This window comes from Hylobates moloch, unplaced genomic scaffold (genome assembly GCF_009828535.3).
Source record: "Hylobates moloch isolate HMO894 unplaced genomic scaffold, HMol_V3 SCAFFOLD_1, whole genome shotgun sequence".
NCBI classification, from domain to species: Eukaryota; Metazoa; Chordata; class Mammalia; order Primates; family Hylobatidae; genus Hylobates; species Hylobates moloch.
Window position 1 is genome coordinate 99,556,731 of NW_026652276.1, and position 10,342 is coordinate 99,567,072.

General features: G+C 54.0%; 1 protein-coding gene across 2 annotated transcripts; it reads left to right on the forward strand.

The window, feature by feature from the left end:
• Nucleotides 1-57: 57 nt before the first annotated feature.
• On the forward strand, nucleotides 58-9,863 carry LOC116810929 (protein canopy homolog 4). 2 transcript variants are annotated; one of them, XM_058443312.1, is made up of 6 exons: nucleotides 58-491; nucleotides 2,816-2,942; nucleotides 3,038-3,134; nucleotides 3,341-3,463; nucleotides 7,391-7,614; nucleotides 7,917-9,863. In XM_058443312.1, the coding sequence occupies exons 1-6, from the start codon at nucleotides 374-376 to the stop codon at nucleotides 8,704-8,706; spliced, it is 1,479 nt and encodes a 492-aa protein (XP_058299295.1). In that variant the 5' UTR covers nucleotides 58-373; the 3' UTR covers nucleotides 8,707-9,863. The 2 variants fall into 2 exon arrangements, with proteins under 2 accessions (XP_058299295.1, XP_032611928.1); XM_032756037.2 differs by lacking the exons at nucleotides 7,391-7,614; nucleotides 7,917-9,863 and adding exons at nucleotides 5,053-5,170; nucleotides 5,264-6,886 and having other exon boundaries at nucleotides 71-491.
• The last annotated feature ends 479 nt before the right edge of the window (nucleotides 9,864-10,342 follow it).

Here is a 10,342-nt window from a genome sequence, read left to right on the forward strand (position 1 = left end):
CTGGCAGAGCCGAAGAGCAATTCACTGCCCCTTCCCCGTGCCAGAACAAGTCTCTAGGCTCGCAGAATGAAATTATATTTTGAAGGTTTGTTTCTACAGCTACATATAAAGAGCACTCCCTCTTAGTGTAATTACTGCAATTTATTCCTTCACTACCCGGTTGCCAGGACCTTCAAGAGGCGCCACAAAACGGAGGCAGGGAAACCCGGAGCAACGAGGCCCCACCCCTGTTGGGCTGATCCTGCGCATGCGCCGACCTTCGTAGGCGGGATTTAAGGTTGCCGCCAGCCTCCTGGGAATTTAAAGGACCCACACTACCTTCCCGAAGTTGGTTTGAAGTCAAGCGGTGATTGTTTGTGGACGGCGCTTTGTCATGGGACTTGTGCGGTTGGGAATATTGCTTTTCCTTTTTTTGGCCGTGAACGGGGCTTGGGCTGGGATGCCGAAGGAGGAGGACGATGACACAGAACGCTTGCCCAGCAAATGCGAAGGTATTTGAAGGGGGTAGCCCCTATAGGCATCGCCCGGCCACACCTCCTTGTTCTAGGCCGGACATCCTGGACTGTATTGGGTGGGTCACCCGACCTCCTTGAAGGCTTGAGGGAGGTTCTGGTAGAGCTTGGCTGAATTTGGATGGGGTCAAGAAGCGAACGTGTAGTGCCACCTCAAAGCTGCATCCAGAGAGAGCCTGCATTTTTTTGGCTGGCTTGGACCCCCCCCCCCCGCCGCCCGCCAATGGATTGTGGGAATTGTAGTTCAGGGACCATCGGCCCTGGACTGCCAACTTTTAGAGCATCTTCAGTGAGTGTTTACCTCATGTCACCAGACCTTAATCTGCAGAGGCTGCAGGAGCCGGGTGTGAGGCTCAGGCCTTGTGGACATCCGCTGCCCTACCCTAGCATAGACGCTCCCAAATTACAGGCCCCACACCCCGCTGAGGGGGTTTGAGGGTGAGTAACTCAGCCTTTGAAGCTCATAAACAAAAGGAAGCCACACAACTAGGAGAGGTTCCCCATCCGGTGAGACTTTGCAGACGGTGCGTACTATATGGATTTTTCAGCAAGCAGCACCTTCCATAGCTGCACTAGTGTGGGGCCCAGTTGAGAAAGGGGGCTGGCCCTGATGCCCTAGTTTGCTGCCCTCCTGACTTTACGTTTCTTCCCTGGATTCTTTTTCTCTTCGCTTCACCCCGCCCCCCCAACTGTATTTCAGTATCATGAAAGGCATTCATGATAGTCTCATGACTTGGTCCTCATCTCTGTCTCCTTTCACCTCCGTGTGCCGCTCTTCTCCCCTGACCTGTCAATCTTTTTAAACAGACTTAATCACCTAATTGTATCAGTCCTTGCTTTAACACCTCTGCAGACCTTCTATCAGAATACAGCCAACGGGCCTGGGCACAGTGGGTCACATCTGTAATCCCAGCACTTTGTTTTTTTTTTTTTTTTTTGAGACGGAGTCTCGCTCTGTCACCCAGCCTGGAGTGCAATGGCGCAATCTCGGCTCACTGCAAGCTCCGCCTCGCCGGTTCACGCCATTCTCCTGCCTCAGCCTCCCGAGTAGCTGGGACTACAGGCGCCCGCCACCACGCCCGGCTAATTTTTTTTTTGTATTTTTAGTAGAGACGGGGTTTCACCATGTTAGCCAGAATGGTCTCGATCTCCTGACCTCGTGATCCGCCCGCCTCGGCCTCCCAAAGTGCTGGGATTTTTTTTTTCTTTTGAGATGGAGTCTCATGCTGTTGCCCAGGCTGGAGTGCAGTGGTGCAATCTCAGCTCACTGCAACCTCCACCTCCCGAGTTCAAGCGATTCTCCTGCCTCAGCCTCCCAGGTAGCTGGGATTACAGGCGCCCGCCACCATGCCCAGCTAATTTTTGTATTTTTAGGAGAGACAAGGTTTCACTATGTTGGCCAGGATAGTCTCAATCTCTTGACCTCGTGATCCACCCACCTCGGCCTCCCAAAGTGTTGGGATTACAGGCATCAGTCACCGTGCTGGCCTATTTATTTTTAATGTATTTTACTTTTTTTGAGATGGAGTCTCCCTCTGTTGCCTGGCCTGGAGTGCAGTGGTGGGATCTCAGCTCACTGCAACCTCCACCTCCTGGGTTCAAGTGATTCTCCTGCCTTAGCCTCCCGAGTAGCTATTACAGGTGTGCACCACCATACCTGGCTGGTTTTTGTATTTTTAGTAGAGATGGGGTTTCACTATGTTGGCCAGGCTGGTCTCGAACTCCTCAAGTGATCTGCCTGCCTCAGCCTCCCAAAGTGCTGGGATTACAGGTGTGAGCCACCACTCCTGGCCTATTATCCCATTTTAAAGATGAAGAAACCGGCCGGGCGTGGTGGCTCACGCCTGTAATCCCAGTACTTTGGGAGGCTGAGGCGGGTGGATCACAAGGTCAGTTGATCAAGACCATCCTGGCTAACACGGTGAAACCCCGTCTCTACTAAAAATACAAAAAATTAGCTGGGTATGGTGGTGGGTGCCTGTAGTCCTAGCTACTCAGGAGGCTGAGGCAGGAGAATGGCGTGAACCCGGGAGGCGGAGCTGGCAGTGAGCCGAGATCGCGCCACTGCACTCCAGCCTGGGCGACAGAGCAAGAGTCCGTCTCAAAAACAAAAAAAAAAAAAAAAGAAGAAACCGAGGCACAGCAAGCAGGAAGATTGCCACACAGCTGCTAAATGGCTGAGCCAGGATTCCAACCCAACCAGTCTGGCTCCAGAGTCTGCACTTGTATGGTCATCTGCAGAATGAATGGCTGGTGTATTTGTCTGTCTTTCACCTCCCCTGGATGTTTCTCCTCCTCACCAGTGTGTAAGCTGCTGAGCACAGAGTTACAGGCTGAGCTGAGTCGCACCGGTCGATCTCGAGAGGTGCTGGAGCTGGGGCAGGTGCTGGACACAGGCAAGAGGAAGAGACACGTGCCTTACAGCGTTTCGTGAGTCCTTCGTGCTCCTCCCCTTTCCAACTCCCAACGGAGCCCTGGGAGTTCCTATAGCATCCAGGGAATCTTTGTTTCCTCTCTTTCTACAGAGAAACAAGGCTGGAAGAGGCCTTAGAAAATTTATGTGAGCGGATCCTGGACTATAGTGTTCATGCTGAGCGCAAGGGCTCACTGAGATATGCCAAGGTCAGACCCTTCCCCAGGGCAGGACCCCACTTCTCAAATACAAAGATCTGTATCCCCTGAGGTCCTCCAGAGGTTATCTGCCCATCATCTCACCATCATGGAACTCACCCCTGAATCTCCAGCAGTTGACAAAACTGAAATGGCAGAAAGGGGAAGGGAGGGGTGGGGTGGTGGGCTGGGCTGATGCCAAATTCTTAATCTCTCAGGGTCAGAGTCAGACCATGGCAACACTGAAAGGCCTAGTGCAGAAGGGGGTGAAGGTGGATCTGGGGATCCCTCTGGAGCTGTGGGATGAGCCCAGCGTGGAGGTCACATACCTCAAGAAGCAGGTAGGATAAGATACTGCACCATCCAGGGAGGTGAGAAGGGAACCTGAGAGGGGAGCTAGGTTCTAGGGTTTGACTGTAGGGGACGTCTACCCCTGAGCATGGGGAAGGGGGCAGAATGAGGACTGTGCCATTGATTAAAGTGGATCCAGGAGTGGTGGGGTGCAGTGGCTCACACCTGTAATCCCAGCAATTTGGGAGGCTGAGGCAGGTGGATCACCTGAGGTCATAAGTTTGAGACCAGCCTGGCCAACATGGCGAAACCCCGTCTTTAATAAAAACACAAAAGTTAGCCGGGTGTGGTGGTGCGCGCCTGTGATCCCAGCTACTTGGGAGGCTGAGGCAGGAGAATTGCTTGAACCCAGGAGGTGGAGGTTGCAGTGAGCTGAGATCGCACCATTGTACTCCAGCCTGGGCAACAGAGCAAGACTCCATCTCAAAAAAAAAAAAAAAGAAAGAAATCATAATGAGCTGGGTGGAGTGGCTCACAACTGTAACGCTAGCACTTTGCAAGTCTGAGGGAGAAGGACTGCTTGAGACCAGAGTTCGAGACCAGCTTGTGCAACATAAGAGACCCTTCTCTAGAAATAATAATTTTAAAGAATTTTTTTTTTTTTCAAGACGGAGTTTCACCCTTATTGCCCAGGCTGGAGTGCAGTGGCACCATCTCAGCTCATCGAAACTTCTGCCTCCCAGGTTCAAGCCATTCTCCTGCTTCAGCCTCCTGAGTAGCTGGGATTACAGGCGCCTGCCACCATGCCCAGCTAATGTTTTGAATTTTAGTAGAGACAGGGTTTCATCATGTTGGCCAGGCTGGTCGAACTCCTGACCTCAGGTGATCCGCCTGCCTTGGCCTCCCAAAGTGCTGGGATTACAGGCATGAGCCATCGGGTCCTGCCTTAAGGAAAATTTTTAAAAATTAATAACGGGCCGGGTGCGATGGCTCATGTATGTAATCCCAACACTTTGGGAGGCCGAGGCAGGCAGATCACGACATCAGGGGTTCGAGACCAGTTGGGCCAACATTGTGAAACCCTGTCTCTACTAAAAATACAAGAATTAGCCTGGCGTGGTGGCATGCATCTGTAGTCCCAGCTACTCAGGAGGCTGAGGCAGGAGAATCACTTGAACCCGGGAGGCGGAGGTTGCAGTGAGCTGAGATCCCACCACTGCAGTCTAGCCTGGGCAACAGAGCAAGAATTCATCTCAAAAAAAAAAAAAAAAAAAAGTTAACAATGGTTGCTAATAATATCCACCATCACTTATTGAGTACCTACTGTGTCCCAGACTCTGGACCACATACTTTGCATCTGTAGCCTCATTTTACCCTCAACAACCTGATGTGGTAGGTGCAATTACCATACATATTTTACAGGCAAGGAGCTGAAACTCAAGAGTTTAATAACCTACTTGGCAGAGTAGGTGCTAGAAAATGTTTGTTGAATGAATGAGGATCGCACATCTAGTAGGCCAAACTTAGCTTCCTGGCTACCTGCCTCTCCAAAATCAGTCAGGTTGAGCAGGGAGAGAAGACAGGAGGGATCCCAAATCCCTCCAGAGCAGATACTCTTCTGGCCCTTCTACTTGACCAGTGTGAGACCATGTTGGAGGAGTTTGAAGACACTGTGGGAGACTGGTACTTCCACCATCAGGAGCAGCCCCTACAAAATTTTCTCTGTGAAGGTCACGTGCTCCCAGCTGCTGAAACTGGTAAGTGTAAGGGTTGACTCCTCTCCTGCCAAGCCATAGCCTCCCCTGCCTCCAGTTACTAATATCTAAATTGTTTTCTGTCATCCATTCTAGCATGTCTACAGGAAACTTGGACTGGAAAGGAGATCACAGATGGGGAAGAGAAAACAGAAGGGGAGGAAGAGCAGGAGGAGGAGGAGGAAGATGAAGAGGAGGAAGAGGAAGGGGGACACAAGATGACCAAGACAGGGGGCCACCCCAAACTTGACCGAGAAGATCTTTGACCCTTGCCTTTGAGCCCCCAGGAGGGGAAGGGATCATGGAGAGCCCTCTAAAGTCTGCGCTCTCCCTGCTCCACAGCTTTCAGGGTGTGTTTGTGAGTGACTCCACCCAAGCTTGTAGCTGTTCTCTCCTATCTAACCTCAGGCAAGATCCTGGTCAAACAGCATGACATGGCTTCCTGGGCGGAGGGTAGGGTTGGAGGTCCTGCTCCTACAGAAGAACTCCATCCAGCCCCTTAATTGGCAGGTGTATGTGCTGACAGTACTGAAAGCTTTCCTCTTTAACTGATCCCACCCCCACCCAGAGTTCAGCAGTGGCACTGGAGCTGTGGGCTTTGGGAAAGTCACTTAGCTCCTTAAGGTCTGTTTTTAGACCCTTCCAAGGAAGAGGCCAGAACGGACATTCTCTGCGATCTATATACATTGCCTGTATCCAGGAGGCTACACACCAGCAAACCATGAAGGAGAATGGGACACTGGGTCATGGCCTGGAGTTGCTGATAAGTTAGGTGGGGTAGATACTTAGTCTACTTCAGATCAATGTAACCCAGAGCCCACCGTATAGTTTCATAGGTGCTAAATTTTCTATGTCGCTATTAAATTTTTTTCTTTTTTTCTAAAAACTAGCTGGGCCCAGTTTCAAACAACAGCCGGGCACACATAGCTAGCCGGTCGATGAGGCAGCACCCAGAATGGCCGCTGTCTTGTTAAGCTCAAGCTCCAGCCTGAGCAACATAGTGAAACCCCAATTCTATATACACGCACACACACACACATTAAGAAGACTGTAGGGCTGGTGGTGCATCGCCTATAGTCCCAGTTACTACAGAGGTGGAGATGGGAGGATCACTTTTGTCCAAAAGGTCAAGACTAGCCTGGAGGCTGGGTGCAGTGACTCACACCTGTAATCCTAGCACTTTGGGAGGCTGAGGCGGGTGGATCACCTGAGTTTAGGAGTTCGAGAGCAGCCTGGCCAACATGGAGAAACCTCATCTCTACTGAAAATACAAAAATTAGCCGGGCGGCCGGGCGCGGTGGCTCACGCCTGTAATCCCAGCACTTTGGGAGGCCAAGGCGGGTGGATAACGAGATCAGAAGATCGAGACCATCCTGGCTAACACGGTGAAACCCCGTCTCTACTAAAAATACAAAAAATTAGCCGGGTGTGGTGGCGGGCGCCTGTAGTCCCAGCTATTCGCGAGGCTGAGGCAGAAGAATGGCGGCAACCTGGGAGGCAGGGCTTGCAGTGAGCCAAGATCGTGCCACTGCACTCCAGCCTGGGTGACACAGCAAGACTCTGTCTCAAAAAAAAAAAAAAAAAAAAAAACTGGACACGGTGGTGGGCGCCTGTAATCCCAGTTACTCGGGAGGCTGAGACAGGAGAATTGCTTGAACCCAGGAGGTGGAGGTTACAGTGAGCTGAGATCGCGCCACTGCACTCCAGCCTGGGCGACAAAACGAGACTCTGTCTCAAAAAAAAAAAAAAAAATTAGAGGGGCGGGCACGCCTGTATTCCCAGCACTCCGGCAGGCCGAAGCAGGAGGATCGCTAGAACCCAGGGATTCAAGGCTGGGGCGAGCTATGATGGTGCCCCTGCACTCTAGCCTGGGCGACAAGGTGAGACTTTGTCTCAAAAGAAAAAAAGACCAGGCGCGGTTGCTCACACCTGTAATCCTAGCACTTTAGGAGACCAAGGCTGGAGGATCGCTGGAGCCCAGGAGTTCCAGACCAGTACCGGCAACAGAACTAGACCGTCTCTACAAAAAAAGAAAAAATAGAAACCTTAGCTGGGCTTGGTGGTGCGCATCTGTGGTCCCAGATACTCGGGAGGCTGAGGCGGGAGGATCACATGAGCCCAGGAGGTCGAGGCTGCAGTGAGGCTGATTGCGCCACTGCACTCCAGCCTGGGCAACTGAGCATGACCCCTCCTCAAAGCTAATGGCGCTTAATAATTCTGCAGTTCAAGGAAATTGCTGGGGTCGCGGGGCGGAGAACTGCCAGGAGGCTGGAGTCCAGGCAGCCTTCTCTGACACACGGTGAAGGCGCCGGAACTACAGCTGCCATCGCGGAGCCGCTTCGGCCGCCATATCTGGGTGCACGGGAACTCGCAGAGGACAAACTCCCACACGCGTTTTCGATTTCTGCGCTTTCCTCGAGCGAGGCAAGACCTAGCAGAGGCCCAAGGTAGAGCGCGGCTAGGATTCGACTGAGGGAAATACAAAGGATAGCCTTTGGAGGGTGACGGGGAAGGACGTAGTACCGCGAGAGGAACGGGGCGGGGGCCGAGGACGCCGAGGGAGGGACGGGCCCAAGTGTGAAGGGAGGCTGGGCGATACCATCTTGGGCAGGGGTTGAGGGTGATACCAACTTAATGGGAGGCGGGTGGCAGAGAACAGAGACTTGGGGGCAGTGGCGGGGCCGGGCACGGGTGGGGGATCGCGGAGGGACAGGACGGTCGCCCACTGCTCCATTTCCTTTCTCCCCAGCCTGTCCCTCCCTGCCAGGAGCAGTCTCATGCGGACCGAGCTGCTACGCGGGGCATCCCCTCTGCTGGTGCCCGGCGACCCCTACTCCGTGGTGGTTCTGCTGCAGGGCTACGCGGAGCCCGAGGGGGTGGGCGACGCCGTGCGCGCCGACGGCTCCGTGACCCTGGTCCTACCCCAGACCCGGGGCCCGGCCTCCAGCCACCGAGAGTCCCCGCGCGGGAGTGGCGGCGCAGAGGCCGCCCTGGAGGAGGCGGCCCGTGGCCCCATCCTGGTGGACACCGGGGGCCCCTGGGCTCGGGAGGCGCTGCTGGGGGCGCTGGCGGGGCAGGGAGTGGCCCCGGGAGACGTGACGCTGGTGGTGGGGACCCACGGGCACTCGGATCACATCGGGAATTTGGGGCTGTTCCCAGGCGCGGCTCTGCTGGTCTCGCACGACTTCTGCCTTCCCGGAGGCCGCTACCTGCCCCACGGGCTGAGTGAGGGGCAGCCCCTGCGCCTGGGCCCGGGGCTCGAGGTGTGGGCCACGCCGGGCCACGGGGGCCAGCGCGACGTGAGCGTGGTGGTGGCCGGCACGGCTCTGGGCACCGTGGTGGTGGCGGGAGATGTGTTTGAGCGAGATGGGGACGAGGATTCGTGGCAGGCACTGAGTGAAGACCCCGCAGCCCAGGAGCGGAGCCGGAAGAGGGTCCTGGTCGTTGCCGACGTGGTCGTACCTGGTCACGGGCCCCCCTTTCGAGTGCTAAGGGAAGCCTGGCAGCCGGAAACGAAGGGTGGAGGGAACAGCCAGTAGGAGCCGGTGGTCGGAGACGAGGAGCCCGCCCTGCACTAATCAGCCCCGAGAGGGACTGGACTCTTGTCAGGGAAGCCCTAACAGCGAGGAGCTGCTGGAGACAGAGTCAGAGCAGTCAAGGGTGGGAGCTTCCAGCCCTTCCAGGAGGCCGGTTTTCCAGTGAGGACAGAGTGCACCTGACACTGCCATCACATCGTCAGTATCACTGCCTGTCTCTGCCACCAAACTAAGATCAAAGGACGGGCTCAGCTCCCTGTGCATTCTCCCTGGGTCTCAGTAAAATGTGAGAAGGTTCCTGGGAAGGGCCTCCAAAATAAAAATGGAAACTGCATTGAAAATCATAGTGCCCTAGTGTAAATGTGAAGCATTGACAGTAATAATCATGCAAACGTGGTAATCTACAACTGCAGCAGAGGCATACTTTGGCCAACTGCCCCCTTTTTTTTTTTTTTGAGACGGAGTCTCTCTCGCTCTGTCGCCCAGGCTGGAGTGCAGTGGCGCAATCTCGGCTCACTGCAAGCTCCGCCTCCCGGGTTCACGCCATTCTCCAGCCTCAGCCTCTCCGAGTAGCTGGGACTACAGGCGCCCGCCACCACGCCTGGCTAATTTTTTGTATTTTTTAGTAGAGACGGGGTTTCACCGTGGTCTCGCTCTCCTGACCTCGTGATCCGCCCGCCTAGGCCTCCCAAAGTGCTGAGATTACAAGCGTGAGCCACCGAGCCTGGCCGCCCCTTTCTTATAGAATGGAGGTTGCTGAGAGAAGGTGCAGGGCACAGAGATGACCTCTTAGTCATCTGACTTATGTATTTGTTCATATTTTTTTGTGACACAGGCTGGAGTGTAGTGGTGCAGTCATAGCTCACTGCAGCCTCCAGCTCAAGCCATCCGCCTGCCTCAGCCTCCCAAGTAGCTGGGACGACAGGCAAGTGCCACTATGCCCCACTAATTTTTTTTTTTTTTTTTTTTTTTTGAGACACAGTTTCACTCTGTCCCCACAGGCTGCAGTGCAATAGCACAATCTTGCACTGCAGACTGCACTGCAACCTCCGCCTCCTGGGTTAATGTGATTCTTGTGCCTCAGCCTTCCCAGCAGCTGGGATTACAGGCTCACACTACCATGTCCAGCTAATTTTTATATCTTTAGTAGAGAAAGGGTCTTACCGTGTTGGCCAGGCTGGTCTCAAACTCCTGGCCTCAAGTGATCTGCTCACCTCAGCCTCCCAAAGTGCTGAGGTTACAGGTATGAACCACCATGCCTGGCTATCAGCTAATTTTTTTTTTTCATTTTTTTTCAGAAATGGTCTCACCGTGTTGCCCAGGCTGGTCTTGAACTCCTGACCTCAAGAAATCCTACCTTCTCGGGCCCTCTGCATTTTTTTTTTTTTTTTTTTTTGAGACGGAGTCTTGCTCTGTCGCCCAGGCTGGAGTGCAGTGGCGCAGTCTCGGCTCACTTCAAGCTCCGCCTCCCAGGTTCACGCCATTCTCCTGCCTCAGCCTCTCCCCGAGTAGCTGGGACTACAGGCGCCCGCCACCACGCCCGGCTAATTTTTTTGTATTTTTAGTAGAGACGGGGTTTCACTGTGGTCTCAATCTCCTGACCTCGTGATCCACCCGCCTTGGCCTCCCAAAGTGCTGG

Coding starts and splice junctions, on each gene's coding strand:
- LOC116810929 (XM_058443312.1), top strand. CDS start 374: ATGGGACTTGTGCGGTTGGGAATATTGCTTTTCCTTTTTTTGGCCGTG. Junction 2,943..3,037: donor CACGTGCCTTACAGCGTTTC/GTGAGTCCTTCG, acceptor CTCTTTCTACAG/AGAAACAAGGCTGGAAGAGG. Junction 3,135..3,340: donor GCTCACTGAGATATGCCAAG/GTCAGACCCTTC, acceptor TTAATCTCTCAG/GGTCAGAGTCAGACCATGGC.